Source organism: Rhinatrema bivittatum, chromosome 11 (genome assembly GCF_901001135.1).
Source record: "Rhinatrema bivittatum chromosome 11, aRhiBiv1.1, whole genome shotgun sequence".
NCBI lineage: Eukaryota > Metazoa > Chordata > Amphibia > Gymnophiona > Rhinatrematidae > Rhinatrema > Rhinatrema bivittatum.
The window spans coordinates 31,189,746-31,210,058 of NC_042625.1; the positions used below are offsets into that span (position 1 = coordinate 31,189,746).

A 20,313-nucleotide genomic window follows, 5' to 3' on the forward strand; every position below is an offset into this window, starting at 1 on the left:
AAAGTACAGAAAAGCAGAAAAAACTGCTTTTCTGTACTTTTTTAAAAGTAAAAAAAAATCTCTGCCGGTCGCATTGAAGAACGACGCCAATATGCTCAGCGTTGGTTTTCATAACCGGCCGGCTGCAGTAATGAAAACCGACGCCGATAAACGCGGCGTCAGTGTTCATAACCGGCAGATCGCCAGTAACCACGGGGTCTCGTTAGCAAGGAGGCGCTAAGGTCGCGCTAGCGACTCTAGCGCCTCCTTGCTAGTGCGACCCCCTAATTTGCGTATTGCATGGTGTCCCCCTTGCAGGCGCCTTGCGTTCATTAAGAAAGCGGGCGCTGAACAGTCAGCACCTGCTTTCCGCGAATAATATTGCATCGGCCCCAAAGATCACTGAACTTTGTCAGTGATGTGTGCCTGCTTGTATCTTCCCGTGTTTCCCCGAGTCTCCTCAGTCCATATTCAAGCAAGACGAGATGCAATGCTGGAACTGTCTGGGGAGGCGGGAGCGTCAGCATGGCTAATTCATGCTGCTTATCTACGGAAAACAAGTAGATAGCAGATGAATTAGCCATGCTGTCTGGTAGTCCCCAGCTAAAGTATTGAGCGCAAATTCCCATATCATGTGTTCATGATGAAGTGAGGTAGGGCGCTCAAGACAGTAGACAAAGGTGGGCAGTTCTTATATGCTGTTGTCGCTGTGTTCAAGACATGCTCGACTTGAAAATTGTCCTTCCCAGCAGTCTGCCTGTCTAGACCGTAGTGGGATGTGAACGTATGTAGTGAGGACCATGTGGCTGCTTTGCAAATGTCCAGAAGAGGTACCTCGTGGAGATGAGCTATTGAAGCAGCCATAGCACGGACCTGATGTGCCTTAGGGGTGGCGAATAGGATCTCTGATCGCTTTTGATAGCAGAATTTAATACAGTTCGAGATTTAGGACGAGAGTGTTCTTTGGGATACAGGGAGTCCTGGGGCATTTGGGTTAAAGGAGACAAAGAGCTGGGAGGCTCTGTGGTCAGAATGAGTGCGACATTTATAATAAGCGAGTGCTCGTTTACAATCCAGCGTATGGAATCTATGAGCGCCTTCGTTGGCATGAGGCTTTGGGTAAAAAGTCGGTAGAGCGATGGATTGGTTGATGTGGAAAGATGAAACCACCTTTGGGAGGAAAGTGGGATGCGTATGCAGTGTAACTTTGTCATGGTAAAACTCCAGGTAGGATGGGTAATGTACCAGGACTTGTAGCTCGCTTATGCGCCTTTCGGAGGTGAGGGCGACTAAAAAGAGTACCTTCCAGGTGAGGAACCTGGGATGACAAGTGTCCATTGGTTCAAAGGGTGGTAGCATTAATTGCTCTAGCACTACGTTTAAATCCATGGAACTGGAGATTTTTGGACCGGTGGTCGGAGACTTAGAACTCCTTTCATGAATCTGGAGATGAGTGGGTGAAAGAAGATTGGCGCCTCATTGAGAGGTGAGTGGTAGGCAGCTATAGCACTGAGGTGAACTTGAACCGAAACTGTGGCCAGTCCCTTCCAGTAGAGCAGATGGAGGTAGTTCAGGAGATGCTCCAGCAGGCAGGTGAGTGGGTCAGTGCTATTATCCGAGCACCAGGAGGTAGAGAGTGCCCATTTCCACTGATAGTTCAGTTTTGTCGAGGGTTTCCTGGATGAGACTAGAATTTCCTGAAGCTGAGGAGAAAGGTTCAGGTGTTGGAATACGAGCCTCTCAACCTCCATGCAGTGAGATTCAGAGATGAATGAAGTGGGTGGAGTAGAGAACCTTCCTCTTGGGTGAGGAGGCGTGGGTTGTTGCCCAAGGGGATCGGGTGGTTCATCGATAGTTGAACTAAGTAGGTGTACCATGGCTGTTGTGTCCACGCTAGGGCGATGAGAATTTTGTCCGCATTGTCTGCGATGCACTTCTGGACTGTGCAGGAGATGAGAGGTATCGGAGGAAAAGCGTAGAGTAGGCCCTTCATCCAATCCAATAGGAACACGTCCTGCGCTAGTCAGTGAGGACTGGACTACACTGAGCAGAATAGTTCCACTTTCCTGTTCTGTTGCAAAGAGGTCGATTCGGGGAAGACCCCAAGTGCAAAATATTTGATTGGCCACTTCCTGATGGAGTTCCCACTCGTGGGGGTGAAATATCTTGCTCAGTTTATCGGCCCTGGAGTTGTTGATTCCGGGCAGGTAAGTGGCCTGGAAGGAGGTGGATTTGCTCTCTGCCATTCCAGGATCCCCTCTGCAGAGGTTCCAGGAACTTGACCCTCCTTCTTTGTTGATGTAGAACATGACGACTTGGTTGTCCATGTGGACCATGACAGTCTTTCCATGGAGGGTTAGCTCGAAGGCACAAAGAGCATTTCGGATGGCTCAAACTTCCAGGAAGTTTATTTGTTGTACTCATTCCCAGGTGGACCACAGGCCTTGAGTCTGTAGGTGGGTGAGATGGGCGCCCCACCCCTTGGTGGAATCATCCGTGGTGAGTACTGTGTGATGTAGAGGGGGCCAGAGATGCAACCCCGATGTCAGCGCCGCTGGTGTCAGCCACCACTCCAAATCCCTTTTCATTCTGGACATAAGTGTGACAGGAGTAGAGTGAGGATGGAAGAACTGGCTGCATTGGCACTTCAGGCCCCATTGTAAACATCACATATGTAGACGTGTGTGAGGTACGACATAGATTGAAGCTGCCATGTGACCAAGAATGGTGAGGATCTGGCGGGCTGGGGCAGTGGTGGCGCTTGGAGCCGACCAGCAAGTGTTGTCAGGGCAAGCGCCCGGGACTCAGGAAGGAAGGTCCTGTCTTGAATGGTGTCAATATGAGTCCCAATGAACTGTAAGACCTGAGTGGGTTGTAGATTCAATTTCTGGTAGTTGACCAGTAGGCCCAGATTGTCTAGGCAAGATATGGTTCAGAGAATGCTTCATGGGATGGACTGGTTGGGGGCCACCAGCAGCTAGTCGTCTAGGTAGGGAAATATCTGGATCCCCTGTCATCGGAAATGAGCCAACACTACCGCTAGGCATTTGGTGAAAACTCTGGGGGCAGAGGAGAGGCCAAATGGGAGAACCTTGTACTGGAAATGGCGGCTATTGATCGTGAAGCATAGGTATCGCAAGGACGAAGGATGCATCGGTATATGGGCATATGCAACCTTTAGATCCAGTGATCACATCCAATCTCTGGGGTGAAGGAAGGGTAGGATGGACTTGAGGGATGTCATCTTGAACTTTTCCCTCGTCAGGTATTTATTTATTTATTTATTTAAAATAATTTATATACCGGAGGTTCCTGTATAATATACATATCACCCCGGTTCACAAAGAACAGTAACTATCGCTACAAATAGCGGTTTACATAGAACAGAATAAAAGAAGTTTTACATTGAACAAAAACTAAGTAACAAGTTTTTACATTGAAGTCAGCATGTGTAAATTTCTGATTAACAAAGGAAGAAAAAAAAATAGATCTGAATAACTCGTTGTGGGCTTGAAAAGACTTTTCTTCGTGTTCTTGGCTCTAGGGGAAAGCTTGTTTGAAAAGCCAAGTCTTAAGTTTCCCTTTAAATGTAGAGTGGCATGGTTCCAAACGAAGGTCTGGAGGGAGCGAGTTCCAAAGTGAAGGGCCCGCTGTGGATAATGCACGTTTCCTCAGAACGGATTTCGCAGGTTGTGTGATTAGTCTGTTCTGATAGGCGCTTCTGGTTGGTTTCACAGATGTGTGTAATTGAATTTGGAATGTTAGGTTGAGAGGTGCGATGTTGTGTAAGGCCTTATGTATCATCATTAAAGACTTGAACTGGATCCTGTATTTAATTGGAAGCCAGTGGAGATGGTGGAGAATTGGGGTGATATGATCTCTCTTTTTGGCATTTGATAGAATTCTTGCAGAGGCGTTTAGGACCATCTGAAGTGGTTTGATGGTGCATGCTGGAAGGCCTAGGAGGAGAGAGTTACAGTAATCCAGCTTTGGGAGTATGATGGCTTGTAAAACCATGCGGAAGTCTCTGTATAGGAGGAGAGGTTTGAGTTTCTTTAATGTTTGAAGTTTAAAGAAACATTCTTTTGTTGTGTTGTTGACGAATTTGTTGAGACTGAGTCTGTTGTCTATGATGACTCCCAGGTCTCTAACTTGTTGCGTGGTGGAGAGCCCTGCGGTGACCGGATGTTGATTAGTGTTAGAATGTGAGGAAGGGAGAGAACGGAGGTCCAGGATACATCGAAGGCCACCTGATCTCTTGGGAATAAGGAAGTATTGGGAATAAAAACCCTGATGGAGCTGCGAGGAGGTCAGCTCTCGAATGCATCGCTGCTGGAGTAGATGATTGATCTCCTGTAGCAGAGGTCCGCATTGTGCATTGAGTTGTTTTTGGCAGACCAGGTGCAGCAAGGATGGAAGAGAAATGAAGAATAATCTGCAAGACCCAGTGGTCGGATGTGATGCTTTCTCAGGCTTGATGAAAACGGGAGAGCCTGCCTCCTACTGGAATTGGTGGTAGCAGTGGGGGCAATTTCCCTAAAAACCTTGACGGTCTTTAGGGGGATGAGAATCCGCTGATGGTCGAGGCTGCCAAGGGGGGCGGGAATGCTGCTGCGGTCCCTGCTGCTGTGAAGGCTGTTGGCAACTTGGCTGGTATGATAGTGGCCGGTAAGCTGGGTATGGCCGATATGGACGACGCGTGTAAGGTAGTTTTCTGTATAAGGAAAAGGAGCGTCTTGATGAAGCTGAATCAGATGGGGTAGTCAGAAACATGATAGCTATTTTTTGTTCTTTAAGCTGTGCGACCGTCTCCGTCAATTTATCACCGAAAATATTGTCCGGGAGTCAAGGAAGGTCTGCTAGCTTCTCGTGAACATAGTCACAGATGGCGCTTGCTCATAACCACGCCAACTGGCGGGCCGCAATAGCGTTGGCAGTGGATTTCACCGAAGTGTCAAATCCCTCATACACTGAGCGAAGAAGGTGTCTTGTTGGCAGTCCCAAAAAGGGGGATTCCCATGCCTTGGTCATCACCGTGTCCTAGGACATTGTGAGAAGGCAAGGCTGTAGGTTCTGCAGGAGTATCAAAAATCCTGAGGATCCCCATCATCTCCTGTCTGGGGTCAGGAACTTTACGGGTTTCCACATCAAGGCATTGTCCCACCTTTTCTAGGAATTTTGAATATGCAGTTGTCTTAGATCTCAGCATTGCTCATTGCTTAGAAAAGACAGAAGACGCATCATTACAAAATTAACATCCACAAGTAATATGGATAGATAAATAAAGAATGGTGGAAACCGATCTTTTCCTGCCATGTTCCTAATCGCTTTCAGCTGAGGTGCCTGTATGGGAAGAATCTTCTAGAATCTTCTGTTGCATTTCTGGAAAAATTGTCTGTGGTGCATGTGTGTATGTGTGCAGTCATGTACAATACATAGCGTTTAATAATCTGTCATTTCTGGCTATTACATGTTTGTCCTTTTGCTGCATTCAAACTGTAAAGGTTTATTGTAATGTCTACTTTATATTTAAGGGGAAAAAATGTGTTCTTTTCTTTTTATCAGACCTCAGGGATGCTACATAAAATGTGCATGAGGAACCTGGTGCGAAAATATTGTCGAGGTATCACTCCCCAGAAGGTAGCACAGGTGCAGTATATTAGGCCTTGGCTTCCCAAACCTGTCTTGATGATTCTCCCCCCCCCCCCCCCCCAGGATATCTGTAATGATCAAGCATGAGCTATCTTTGCACACGTTGGAAATCTAGCATAAGCAAATTTATCCCCTGCATATGTAACCATTTTTCTGCTGGTCAATTCCTGATGGTCGATCAGAGAGTACAGTGGACCACAGGTGAAAGAACTCAAAAACAAGGGTGACCAAATCCTCTCTGAGGCATCTGATGCTAGAGTAGTCAAGACCTTGGAATACTAACTCGTCTGTCTTATTTACAAGGAAAAAATATTTAGAAGATTCTTTACAGAAATAGTTGAGTGTGCATAGTTCACAGAAGGTGTGGCTGAGCTTTTAGGGTTTAAATTCACAGTTTTAATTTGCATAGTTCAGATTTTACTTTAGCTCTAATTTGGGACCATACTTTCCTAACAAACTAGATTTGATAGTGTTTTGCTTCTCCCAGCCTTTAGGAGGTTTGCAGACCTCAAACATCCCTCTTGCTCCAAGTCTTTTCCTCAATGGATCCTTTATGTCACCAGGTTACACTATGGAAAGATTGCCATTCACACTCACAGTTCCAATCTTGGAGTTTGACTAACTGGGATGGGAATACTCTACTGTTGGGATTCATAGTCCTCCAGAGAGCTGTAGCTTCACCAGAAGCCAGGTGTTCTTCTCTCTGCCAGGCCTCTTGCAAACACTGTCTCCTCATCTCCTCACTGTCTCCTTCAATGTGCTGCTTCTCAGCCCACTCACACACCTCTTCCTCAACTGAATGCACTCCTCCTACTGCATGCTACTTCCAGGGCCCTAAAACATATGGTTCCCTGCTCTCTAGATCATAACATATTGCCCAGGGGCTATACATATCGGAGGGCTATTTTTATTTATTTAAATTATGTTTGATTAATCTCTCACCCCACAGGCTCAGAGCCTGTTCATAAGCAAAATACATGAAAAACAAATCAAATAACAACATAATTATACTAATAAACCATAAAATTGAAACAACTGTAAATACAATCAGTATATGAAAATAAATGTCAATATAACCAGCATACAAGATATTAATATCATTAAACTTTATAGTTTTTAAAATAACCTACCTAGAGGGCATAAAGGCAAAACCTTTGAACTAAATGGACTGTTTTATTCCTTGTTTTCTAACAGATGCAGCAGAAATCAGTAGCGAGTGAGATTTTTAAAGGAAAGAAGAATGGATACCAACAAAGTATAAATAAACCCTTTGTAGAAACCAGGCTCAGTGAGTATATGGCAAAGAGGTGGTGGTGGTGTGGCAGTTCCATGTTTGATGCTGGAGTGTCTTTTACTTCCCAGCCATACAAGAGTAGTAGAGGGCATTGTGGGAGCCTTTTTGAAGGACTGGAGAATGGGATGTGTACTTTGAGGTTCTCTTGAAGCGTTGCTTGCTCTGCTTGCTGTGAGCACAGGAAAGGCTCTGAAAGGCCTCCAGCTGGTCTGATTGGGATGTGTGAAGGGCTTAAGGTTTCATGAGCTAGAGGCCGTAAGAAAATGCCATACTGGGTCAAACCAAGGGTCCATCAAGCCCAGCATCCTGTTTCCAAGAGTGGCCAATCCAGGCTGTAAGTACCTGGCAAGTACCCAAAAACTAAGTCTATCCCATGCTACTGATGCTAGTAATAGCAGTGGCTATTTTCTAGGTCAACTTAATTAATAGCAGGTAATGGATTTCTCCTCCAAGAACTTATCCATCCTTTTTTAAACACAGCTATACTAACTGCACTAACCACATCCTCTGGCAACAAATTCCAGAGTTTAATGGTGCGTTGAGTGAAAAAGAACTTTCTCCGATTAGTTTTAAATGTGCCCCATGCTAATTTCATGGAGTGCCCCCTAGTCCTTCTATTATCCGATAGAGTAAATAACCGAATCACATTTACCAGTTCTAGACCTCTCATGATCTTAAACACCTTTATCATATCCCCCCTCAGCTGTCTCTTCTCCAAGCTGAACAGTCCTAACCTCTTTAGTCTTTCCTCATAGGGGAGCTGTTCCATCCTCTTTATCATTTTGGTCGCCCTTCACTGTACCTTCTCCATCGCAACTATATCTCTTTTGAGATGCGGAGACCAGAATTGTATACAGTATTCAAGGTGCGGTCTCACCAACTTCTGCTTATTAGTTGCCTTACTGACTATTTAAAAATAAACACACTAACTTCTGTTTATGAGCTGCCTTTCTGACTATTAAAATCACAAGCACACAAACACACTAAATAATATACCCCAATAGTTTACTTCTCCCCAATACTTTAAAAAAAATTTCCCAAGCAAAACTTACTGATTCTTTTCAGCCACCAGCAAGGTGATCCTCTCCTCTCAGGGCTCCCATGGAGGAAACGTTTGTGCATCTTTTCCTCCCAACCCCCTTCCATATTTGATGGGTTCATTGGTCCTTCCCCCATTACTCTTCCTCCCTAGCTCTGAAGCAAGAATAAAACATGGGCACTGACTGGTATCAGCGAGTGGACGCTGGAAAGTTTATGACTCAAAGCGAGTACTGAACTATGAATGTGGAAGAAATTGAGATAAAAGGTGAAAACCCAAAGGAATGCCAACATCCTCTGGCACACCTACCCAAAAATCCTTGCTTTACTATGGAATGGTGACATATCTGTGAGCCCCCAAAGAACTGCATCACCCCATAAGATTAATTTCTCAAGTTAGAGAAAGGAAGGATTTTCATGGGCAATTTTAAAATGAAAAACTCAAGGTACCACTCCACAGGGAGGCTGGAGGCCATGGGGAGGAACATTTTCACATATGGCATGGTGCGACCAACAAGACGATTTTCACAGGCAAACTCCTAGCAGAGTTTCTCCCAGGACAAGCAGGATGGTAGTCCTCACATGTGGGTAATGTCACTGGATGGAGCCCTATCACAGAAAACTTTCTGTCAAAGTTTCTAGAAACGTTTGACTGGCACACTGAGCCTACTGAGCATGCCCAGCATACCATGATCCCTGCAACCACAGGGGTCTCTCTTCAGTCTCTTTTTTTCCGCGTTGCTGCTAGCTTCGCATTTAAGGAGCTCTGTGAGTTCTCTCACAATTATTTCCTCACTGAAATTCAACTTTTTCTCTAAAAAAAAATTACCCTACACGGGTCTCCCTAGTCCGGTGTGTACTGTCCTGGGTTTTTTTTCTCAGTCGGTTTCTCAGTCGGTTCCTGTCACCTCACCATCATTGGCATGAGATTTAAAAAGTGTCCAAAATGCCCCCGAACAATGTCGATTACAGACCTGAATGAAATATGCGTACTTTGCCTCGGTCCCAGTCATGATGTCCGTGCATGTCCCACCTGCTCACAGATGGCTCCGAAGGGCAGGTGTGCCCATTTCAATAAAATGGATAATCTCTTCAAAAAAGTTACTCCATCGACATTTACGCAGTCATCACCGATGATAATGCCCTCTTCCATCGAAAAAAGTCATCGGGAAAAGAAGAAGGACAGTGACCGTCCGTCACCGACTCCATCTGGGACATCAGGGGCCTCTTCATCAGTGCCAGGTAAAGAACATACCAATCATCGGGGAAAAAGACGTCATCGTCATCGGACAGACTCCATGCTAATTGGAGGAACGGATACCGCATCGGCATCGATGACCATCGATCCGATAGCAAAGCGGGCCCAGGTACACGGGTCTCCATGTCCCTCTATACCCAAGGCACTGAGGTGCTCCCCACCAGGATCGATGTTGGAGACTGAGCCACCACATATTCATGTGGATGAGCCAGTAGTGCCCATCATGCCTTCTCCTGTGACAGCAGATCTGGTCCCAGTCTCCAGGGAAGAGCTAAATAACCTGGTCAGACAAGCAGTCATCGAGGTATTCCAAAATCTGCAGCCTCCACCGATGCCAGTCTCTATACCGACACCGAAACCGAAGCCGGAGCCATCGGTGTTTGCGCCACTACTAAACAGGCTCAATGCCTTGATCAGCGCCTTCCCGACTCAACCTATGCCGGTAACACCGATGGAACCACCAATGACTCCACCGACAATACCCATTCCGGGTTCTTCGGAAGACGAGGATGTGGATCCTCATCTTATATTACCTATTCCATCCACATTGGAACCTTTACCTGGTCCATCGGGGCTTACAAAACCCCACCGGCCGAGAATTCCATTGATGCCTTTGATGCCTCTCCCCGGTCCATTGGGGAACACCGGACGTCGATTCCCATCGATGCCGTTCGAATCACCATCGATGCCCGGCTTACCTCCATCGATGCCAAAGCATCCTCCATTAAAAGCATCAAAAGTTTCATCGATGGCAAAAGGTCCTATTATACAGGACTCTCTTCCTCCACCTGGGTCCCATTTAGAACCCAAGTATGATCCTTGGGAAGATGTGGATACAAACACAGACACGGATGATCTTATGTCAGAGCCTTCTCCACCGGAGGAAAGAAGAAAGTCCCCACCAGAAGACCTTTCTTTTGCAAATTTTATAAAAGAAATGTCTGAGTCAATACAATTTGTCCTAGTCACAGAAGAAGACACCAGACATAAAACACTAGAAGTCCTCCAATTTGTTGACGCCCCCAAAAAGTCATGGCAATACCGGTACATGAAGTGCTTTTAGACCTACAGCACTGTCTTTGGGAACATCCCTGTACAGTTCTACCTGTTAATAGAAGAACAGATGCGACGTACCTTGTACAGCACACACCGGGGTTTCAAAAACCACAACTACCACATCAATCAGTGGTGGTGGAGTCCGCACAGAAAAAAGCCAGGAAACAAAACCCTCATTCTTCTAACCCCTCAGGGAAGGAACAAAAATTTCTCAACGTACTAGGCCGCAAGATGTTCCAAGGCTCCAGGCTAGTGTCACGGATAGCAGCTTATCAACTCTACATGACACAATACCAGAGAAACCTGTGGAAACAAGTACAGAATATCACAGACAATCTCCTACAACAACAAAGGGAACCTCTCAATGCCATTATCCAAAAAGGCCTTGAGTCGGGAAAACACGAGGTCTGAGTGGCATATGATTCTTTCGAAACATATGTACGAATGTCAGCTAGAGGAATCAGTGCCAGGAGATGGGCTTGGTTAAAGGCTTCAGATCTCCGATCAGAAGTGCAAGATAAGCTGGCACATCTTCCGTGCACCGGAGATAACCTCTTTGGTGAAAAGATCCAAGGTGCTGTTTCACAGTTAAAGGACCACCATGAGACACTATGTCAGCTTTCAAAATTACCGGCTGAACATCCATCCTCAGCATGAAAGCCCATAAGAAGAGACACTAGAAAGCCCTTCTACCGACCTCATTGATACTATCCACCCGCATCTAGCATACGTCCTACCAGACCACCTCAATGGGGATGTCCACGCCAGACAAAACAAACCAGGACTCAACCGGCCTCGCAGACAGGACCGGCATCCAGTTTTTGAAAGATCTCCAGAGGACAGCAGTTAATCCAACAATCCCAGAACAGACTTGCCTGTAGGAGGTCGCCTCCATTTTTTCAAACAAAACTGGCGCCTAATAACCAAGGATCAGTGGGTGTTAGCCATCATGAATCGAGGATACCGTCTCAAATTTCTCACGATACCTCTGGATTCACCACCCACTCCATTGTGGTCACACAACAACCACAAACTTCAACTCGAGTCAGAACTCTCCACCCTGCTGAATTCCAGAGCTGTCGAAACCATTCCCCGGTCTCAACAAGGCAGAGGGTTCTACTCCAGCTATTTCCTAATTCCAAAGAAAACAGGCGGCTTTCGTCCCATTCTAGACCTCCGCAATCTCAACAAATTTCTTCAAAAAGAAAAATTCAGGATTGTCTCCCTCGGGACCATTCTTCCCTTATTGCAACAAGGAGATTGGCTCTGTTCTCTAGACCTGCAAGATGCCTACGGTCACATCCTGTTGTGTTCGTGCCTGTTCTCGCCCTCGCTCCACCCTCTCTACCTTAGTGGTGACTCCCTTCGGGTCTGACAGATGCTGCCGCGGCTTCTCCTCGCTGCTTCTCCCTGGAATCCCCGGGCTGGCCTGACGCTGCGGATCCGCCATGTTCCTGATGATGAAAGGGTGCGCGCGTGCTCCAGAGTTTGTACCAGCAAGGGCACGAACCTCGGGGGCATCCCCCCATAGTGACGTCATCTGCTTCCAACTTAAAAGGTCTTTGCTTGCAACTACGAATCGAGTTAGCAAGGTGAATTCTTTCTCCGCTGCTCTGCCTCCATAAACTTACCTAGGGGTACCCGCTCCTCAGGGGCCCCGCTCTCTCTTCTTGATTTCACATTGCTAAGACGGGATCCGGTACTCGCTCCTCGAGGGCCTACATCCCTGAATGCTCAGAAGACTCCTTACTACCTGGAAGGGATCGCAGACATGAATACTGTGAGTTCTATTACAGATAGGAATCGGTACTCGCTCCACGAGGGCCTATGTTCCTAATCTCCGAAGACTCCCTTCTGTCTAAGACGTTATCGCAGGTACGGAGATCGTGAGTCATTATTGTAGTTTGCAGATAGGAACCGGTACTTGCTCCATGAGGGCCCATGTTCCTAAATCCCTTCTCAACTCTCTTCTGCATCAGAAGCTATATTATATCTATATCTTGTGAATTACTATAAAAGATTGAAGATAGGAACCGGTACTCGCTCCACAAGGGCCTATGTTCCTAAAACCCTCCAAAGACTCTCTCCTATTCCAGAAGCCATATCATACACAGATATTGTGAGTTCTCATTCCAGACTGCATATAGGAACCAGTTCTCGCCTACGGCTCCTGTTCCTGAATATTTATTTATTTATTTATTTAAAGCTTTTTATATAGCGGCATTCGTAGGACACATCATGTCGGTTTACAGGTAACGGTGAAAGGAAATTACAATGAACGATGATAGCAGGATAGATAGATAACAAATTAAAGTACATTTTTATAGAAGGTCAACAAGCAAAATAAAATTTGTTTGAACTAAATGGATTTTTAGGATATCCATATTAAAATTAAATAAACATATGAACTTATAATCAATATTAGGTAGATATATGAACTTATGTACATATGATGGCAGGGGGTAAAGGGGGCTGGGAGGGAGGGAGTGGGGAAGGAGATAGAGCTGAGGAGGGGGGTGGGGAGGGGGAGCGGGGATGGATGTGGGGCAAGGAGGGCTGGGGTGATTCAGAGGAAAACGAATATACTGAAGACTCTCTGTTGCATAGAAGCCATTACAGATATCTACAATTGTGAGTGTATCATCTACTACTGGTTATGTATCCAGCATATCCTGTCTACTCACTACCTATAGTCTCTCTCTACAGCTCAGCAACCTAGAGACTGCAATTCTAGTATCTGAGGGACTTCAGCCCTGCTGGGCACATCAGTTCATTACTGCCACCTCTGGTGGTTCTACTTCCTGTCTAATAAAGAACTATCTGTGTTTGTCTCCATACTCCAGCCTAGCCGGTGGTCCCTCTCAGGATATCCTCCTGGGGGCGCTGTCATCTGCCATCGGCCCAGGGAGTCACCAATTTACCATAAGTGTTCATTCCTTACACTACTAGAGCGGTATTATACAGACTGCCACTCTGTGGGAAGCCAACCCACCACAGATCATTAACTCCGCCTACAGAGTATTACAATTGTTAGCTATTCCCCTTGGCAGGGTGATCCATAACAGATTGCTAACTCCCTGGCGGACTTATAACAGATTGCTACTCCTAGCAGCAGGAGATTGATAACAGATTGCTATCTCCTCCCTCTTCAGGAGGAGATCCATAACAGATTGCTAACTCCTCCCTCTACAGGAGAAGCTCGATAACAGATTGTTAACTCCGAGCAGCAGATTTATAACAGATTGCCAGCTCCTCCCCTTGGCGGGGTGATTTATTACAGATTCTAACTCCACCCCCTGGGGAGCAGTTTCTACAGATTGCTAAGACGGGATCCGGCTAAAAGTATTGGAGAAGAATTGCAGAAACAGATTGCTAACTCCAGTGAATCCGGCTAATAGTATTGGAGAAGAGTTGGAGAAACAGTAACTACAGTGAATTCAGCTTTGAAGAATAGTATTTGGAGAAGCAGTACTCCTGGGGATTCAGCTAAAGGTATTTGATGTCTGTAGCCCATGGACACGGCTCACCTTTCTGCCTTGCATGCTATTCCAGGCCTGGCTCAACGCCTCTCAGAACAGCAAGAAACCTTGGAGAAACTTACTGCAGCTTTCCACCAACTTCACACACAGAAGGCACAAGGCACAGCTTCTATACAAGAAGATCTGTTACCAGAGGTAACTTTGAAATCAGCTGTTCCACTGGCAGCGCCTATTCGATTCTCCGGAGAACTCCAAAAGACTCGGGGCTTCTTGAACCAGTGCAGCTTACATTTCACTTTACAGCCTTCATTGTTTCCCACAGGCCTCTCTAAGACCAGCTACATTCTGTCTTATTTGGATGGGAGAGCCTTATCGTGGGCATTTACCTTTTGGGAACGCAAGAACCCTATCTTGCAGGACATAGAAGGATTTATGGACTTGTTTAAATCCGTTTTTGATGACCCTGCTCGTATGTCTGTTGCTGGATTTGTTTTGGTGGACCTGAAGCAAGGCAACAGATCTCTGGCGGAAGTTGCCATCGAATTTAAAAGTCTTGCAGTGGAACTTCGCTGGGATCCCAGATGTCTGAAGACACTCTTTGGCAGAGGCCTGGACACCCGCGTAAAGGACGAGCTGGCTGCTCGTCAGACACCTGACTCGCTGGAAGAATTAATAGCCTTAGCTACTCGGATTGACTGGTGGCTCCGAGACAAGGTGAAGGAACTCCGGCCTAAGGTGTTACCTGGGTTGAAGTAAACCAGTGCTCCTGCATTACGAGGGGATACAGCACCTTCTGCTGTGGAGAAGAAGGAACCGAAGGAACCTGGTCACGGTCACTTGACTTCTAAAGAGAGAAGATTTAGGAGGAAGAACGGCCTGTGCATGTACTGTGGTCAGCCAGGCCATGATGTTTCTGCCTGCCCTATTCATCCGGGAAACGGACAAGCCTGAGTCCCGTGGGAGGACTGTTCTTGGGCTATACAGCAATATCTCCTCCACTCTCTCATCCAGTCTCTGTGATCCCTGAACCAGTGATGGTTTAAACCTCTGCCCTGAAGGACTCAGGGGCAGGAGGCAACTTTAATCTCAGACGTTTTGTGGAAGACCTGAGGAGTCCATTCAGCAAATTTAAAGATCCACTATTGTATCACAATTTGAAGTGGGCCTTGGATGATTGTTTTTACCACCACTTCTTTTGAGGATCTTATCAACATCACCAGCAGTTTTTCTTTTACCTGCTGTTTTCATAGTGGTTGCTATGCGCACCATAGCTAGGTGGGGCTCTACATCTTTAATGTCTTCCTGGATTACAATTTTGAGATATCTGCTACGTTCTACTCACTCGGAAGTCGTGCTGAAGGACTACAGCACTGCTAATTCCGAAGAAGAAGATATCTCTAACTACCAGCTTGGCTGTCTGCTGGTGCTACCATCAGTTCCAAAGAAGAAGACATCTCTAGCTACCAACTTGACGTTTGGTTTACTCGGAAGTCGTGCTGGAGGTTTACAGCACTGTTTGATTCTGGGGATGAAGATATCTCCATTCATCAGCCTGATCGTTTTGCTGGTATTGCCATCATCTCTCTTCCAGCATCCTGTGGAAGAGCCAATCAGAAGTGGATTTTGGACAAGTTTCTACATCATCACTTCCACTGAAACCTCAGTGACGTCCACGGCAGCCCTCTCATTGCTGCTGACTTCATTATACACTCTGCAAAATTCTTCAAATCTCAGCTCCATCTGCCATTATGAATTTACGAACTTGAACTCAAGAATTTAGAGATCCTGGATGTTTGAACAGAGGCTGAGCTTTGTTTGCCTGAAAGGGCTTCGGCCCCGAATTCATCTTTGGGAGCCTCAGACCTTTTGGATAAAGAGATGCTTCATCAATTCCATCTCGCGCATCCTTGGTACTTAACCTGGTACCCGAAGAGGAGACCGCCCTTTGAAGGGGGCTACTATTGCGTTCGTGCCTGTTTTTGCCCTCGCTCCACCCTCTCTACCTTAGTGGCGACTCCCTTTGGGTCTGACGGACAGATGCTGCTGCGGCTTCTCCTCCCCACTTCTCCCTGGAATCCCCGAGCTGGCCTGATTCTACGGATCCGTCATGTTCCTGATGATGTAAAGGCGCGCGCGCACGCTCCAGAATTTGTACTGGCAAGGGCGGAAACCTCGGGTGCGTCCCTCCGTAGTGACATCATCCGCTTCCAACTTAAAAGGTCTTTGCTTGCAACTACGAATCGAGTTAGCAAGGGGAATTCTTTCTCCACTGCTCTGCCTCCACAAACTTACCTAGGGGTACCTGCTCCTCAGGGGCCCCGTTCTCTCTTCTTGATTTCAGATTGCTAAGACGGGATCCAGTACTCGCTCCTCGAGGGCCTACATCCCTGAATGCTCAGAAGACTCCTTACTACCTGGAAGCGATCGCAGACATGAATACTGTGAGTTCTATTACAGATAGGAATTGGTACTCGCTCCACGAGGGCCTATGTTCCTAATCTCCGAAGACTCCCTTCTGTCTAAGACGTTATCGCAGGTACGGAGATCGTGAGTCATTATTGTAGATTGCAGATAGGAACCGGTACTTGCTCCACGAGGGCCCATGTTCCTAAATCCCTTCTCAACTCTCTTTTATATCAGAAGCTATCATATATCTATATCTTGTGAATTACTATAATAGATTGCAGATAGGAACCGGTACTCGCTCCACGAGGGCCTATGTTCCTAAAACCTTCCAAAGACTCTCTTCTATTCCAGAAGCCATCTCATACACAGATATTGTGAGTTCTCATTCCAGACTGCATGTAGGAACCAGTACTCGCCTACGGCTCCTGTTCCTGAATATACTGAAGACTCTCTGTTGCATAGAAGCCATTACAGATATCTACAATTGTGAGTGTATCATCTACTACTGGTTATGTATCCAGCATACCCTGTCTACTCACTACCTATAGTCTCTCTCTACAGTTCAGCAACCCAAAGACTGCAATTCCAGTATCTGAGGGACTTCAGCTCTGCCGGGCACATCAGCTCACTGCTGCCACCTCTGGTGGTTCTACTTCCTGTCTAATAAAGAACTATCTGTGTTTGTCTCCATACTCCAGCCTAGCCGATGGTCCCTCTCAGGATATCCTCCTAGAGGCGCTGTCATCTGCTATCGGCCCAGGGATTCACCAATTTACCTTAAGTGTTCATTCCTTACACTACTAGAGCGGTATTATACAGACTGCCACTCTGTGGGAAGCCAACCCACCACAGTTCATTAACTCCGCCTACGGAGTATTACAATTGTTAGTTCTTCCCCTTGGCTGGGTGATCCATAACAGATTGCTAACTCCCTGGCGGACTTATAACAGATTGCTACTCCTAGCAGCAGGAGATTGATAACAGATTGCTAACTCCTCCCTCTCCAGGAGGAGATCCATAACAGATTGCTAACTCCTCCCTCTACAGGAGGAGTTCAATAACAGATTGTTAACTCCGAGCAGCAGATTTATAACACATCCCCATTTCCCCACAACACTGAAAATATCTACAATTCATAGGGGGGCAAAAACATTTCCAATATCGAGTTCTACCATTCGGACTGGCTTCAGCACCTTGGGTGTTCACAAAATGCCTGGCAGTAGCTACTGAACATCTAAGAAAAAACAGCATTCACGTTTTTCCCTACCTAGACGATTGGCTCATCAGGAGTCAATCCAAACAAGGAACTCTCGCTGCCCTAAAGAGCATCATGACTCTGTTACATTCCCTGGGATTTCTAAACAATTATCAGAAATCACATATGAACCCGTCTCAGCTGTTCACCTTCATCAAAGCAAAAGCTCCATCAGTCGCAAAAGCTTTTCTGCCAAACGACCATGCACACAACCTTGCAAAACTTGCAAATTCTCTGAGCATGTGCAAAGTAGCGTCTGCCCATCAATTGCTTACACTACTGGGCCACATGGCATCTACAGTCCACGTAACCCCTATGGCGAAGTTAGCCATGAGAAAGACTCAATGGAGTTTGAAATCTCAGTGGCTCCAAGCTGTTCAGCCACTATCATCCCTAATACGAGTCACCCACAAATTGCGTCTCTCACTTCGCTGGTGGACAAACAAACCAACCTTATAGACTGGCCTACCATTCCAGCAGCCAGCTCCTCAAGTAACCTTGACGACGGATGCATCCACTTTGGGTTGGGGAGCTCACGTCAACAATCTCCAAATGCAAGGTACATGGACCCCACTCGAAGCAAAGTCTCAAATAAACTTTCTAGAACTTCAAGCGATACGCTATGCCCTTTATGCCTTCAAAGACTGCCTCTCACACAAGCATGTGCTGATACAAACAGACAACACGGTAGCAATGTGGTACATAAACAAACAGGGAGGCACAGGCTCGTATCTGCTTTGCCAAGAAACAGTGCAGATTTCGGCCTGGGCCCTGACACATTCCATCCATTCTCAGGGCCACTTATCTGGCAGGCATACAGAATGTCCTAGCGGACAGTCTCAGTTGGCATTTCCACCCTCACAAATGGTCTCTGGATCCCTGTGTGGCGAGCAAAATCTTTCAATGCTGGGGTCTACCAACCATCGACCTCTTTGCATCCAAATTGAACCACAAAGTGGAAAAGTTCTGCTCCCTCCACAGCCGTCAACAAGTGTTCAACAGGGACGCCTTTGCTTGCCTCTGGAACAACAGCCTCTTTTATGCGTATCCTCCGATACCGCTCATGGCCAAAACTCTTGTAAAGCTACAACAGGACAGAGGGACAATGATCCTCATAGCCCCGTACTGGCCATGACAAGTATGGTTTCCCATACTTCTCGATCTCTCGACCCAGAGACACATTCGTCTGGGCACAGATCTCCATCTCATCACACAGAATTACGGCAAATTATGCCACCCAAACCTACAAACGCTTGCCAACAGCTTGGATGTTGAAAGCTTGATCCTACAACCACTCAGTCTTTCAACTCAAGTCTCTCAGGTTCTCGTAGCTTCACGAAAGCCATCTACACGTAAATCTTACTATTCAAAGTGGTCTAGATTTACCAAGTGGTGCACTCAAAAAAGTATTGATCCTTTTTCCTGCCTCACTTCATTTCTGTTAGACTATCTCTACCACCTTTCAGACTCGGGTCTCCAGACTTCCTCATTGAGGGTACACCTGAGTGCCACCTCAGCGTACCACAAAGAAATTGGGGTTGCCCCTGTAACAATGCAACCCATTGTGAGTAGGTTAATGAGAGGCCTACAACAACTTAAGCCCCCTCCAGCCACCAGTCACTGATTGGGACCTAAATGTAGTACTTTCAAGGCTCATGCACTCCCCGTTTGAGCCTTTGCACTCCTGCGATGTCAAATTTCTTACATGGAAAGTTCTCTTCCTAGTAGCCATTACATCTGCTAGAAGGGTCAGTGAGTTACAAGCACTTGTCACATACTCACCCTACACTAGGTTCCTACATGACCGAGTGGTCCTAAGTACTCATCCTAAATTCCTTCCCAAAGTGGTTACTGAATTCCACGAGAATCAGTCTATAGTCTTGCCCACGTTTTTTCCAAGGCCTCACTCTCACCAGGGTGAAAGAGTTTTACACACCTTGGACTGTAAACCTGCTCTTGCATTTTACCTAAACTGCACTGCAGTTCATAGGAAATCCACCCAACTCTTCATTTCTTTTGACAAAAACAAGCTAGGAGTTGCAGTGGGCAAACAAACTCACTCCAACTGGCTAGAAGACTATATCAAATTCTACTATGAGAAACATAAGAACATAAGAACATGCCATACTGGGTCAGACCAAGGGTCCATCAAGCCCAGCATCCTGTTTCCAACAGTGGCCAATCCAGGCCATAAGAACCTGGCAAGTACCCAAAAACTAAGTCTATTCCATGTAACCATTGCTAATGGCAGTGGCTATTCTCTAAGTGAACTTAATAGCAGGTAATGGACTTCTCCTCCAAGAACTTATTCAATCCTTTTTTAAACACAGCTATACTAACTACACTAACCACATTCTCTGGCAACAAATTCCAGAGTTTAATTGTGCGTTGAGTAAAAAAGAACTTTCTCCGATTAGTTTTAAATGTGCCCCATGCTAACTTCATGGAGTGCCCCCTAGTCTTTCCGAAAGAGTAAATAACCGATTCACATCTACCCGTTCTAGACCGCTCATGATTTTAAACACCTCTATCATATCCCCCCTCAGTCGTCTCTTCTCCAAGCTGAAAAATCCTAACCTCTTTAATCTTTCCTCATAGGGGAGTTGTTCCAGTCCCCTTATCATTTTGGTAGCCCTTCTCTGTACCTTCTCCATCGCAATTATATCTTTTTTGAGATGCGGCGACCAGAATTATACACAGTATTCAAGGTGCGGTCTCACCATGGAGCGATACAGAGGCATTATGACATTTTCCGTTTTATTCACCATTCCTTTTCTAATAATTCCCAACATTCTGTTTGCTTTTTTGACTGCCGCAGCACACTGCACCGACGATTTCAGTGTGTTATCCACTATGACACCTAGATCTCTTTCTTGGGTTGTAGCACCTAATATGG

The 20,313-nt window shown here is 46.2% G+C and overlaps 1 protein-coding gene across 2 annotated transcripts in view; it reads left to right on the forward strand.

Moving 5' to 3' along the window:
- MYO1H (myosin IH) overlaps positions 1-20,313 on the forward strand; it is a 245,452-nt gene that overhangs the window by 209,420 nt on the left and 15,719 nt on the right. For both annotated transcript variants that reach the window (XM_029571488.1, XM_029571486.1), the window contains exons 25-26: positions 5,545-5,628; positions 6,826-6,919. In XM_029571488.1, the coding sequence (XP_029427348.1) occupies positions 5,545-5,628; positions 6,826-6,919 (178 nt within the window). The remainder of the gene's footprint in view (positions 1-5,544; positions 5,629-6,825; positions 6,920-20,313) is intronic.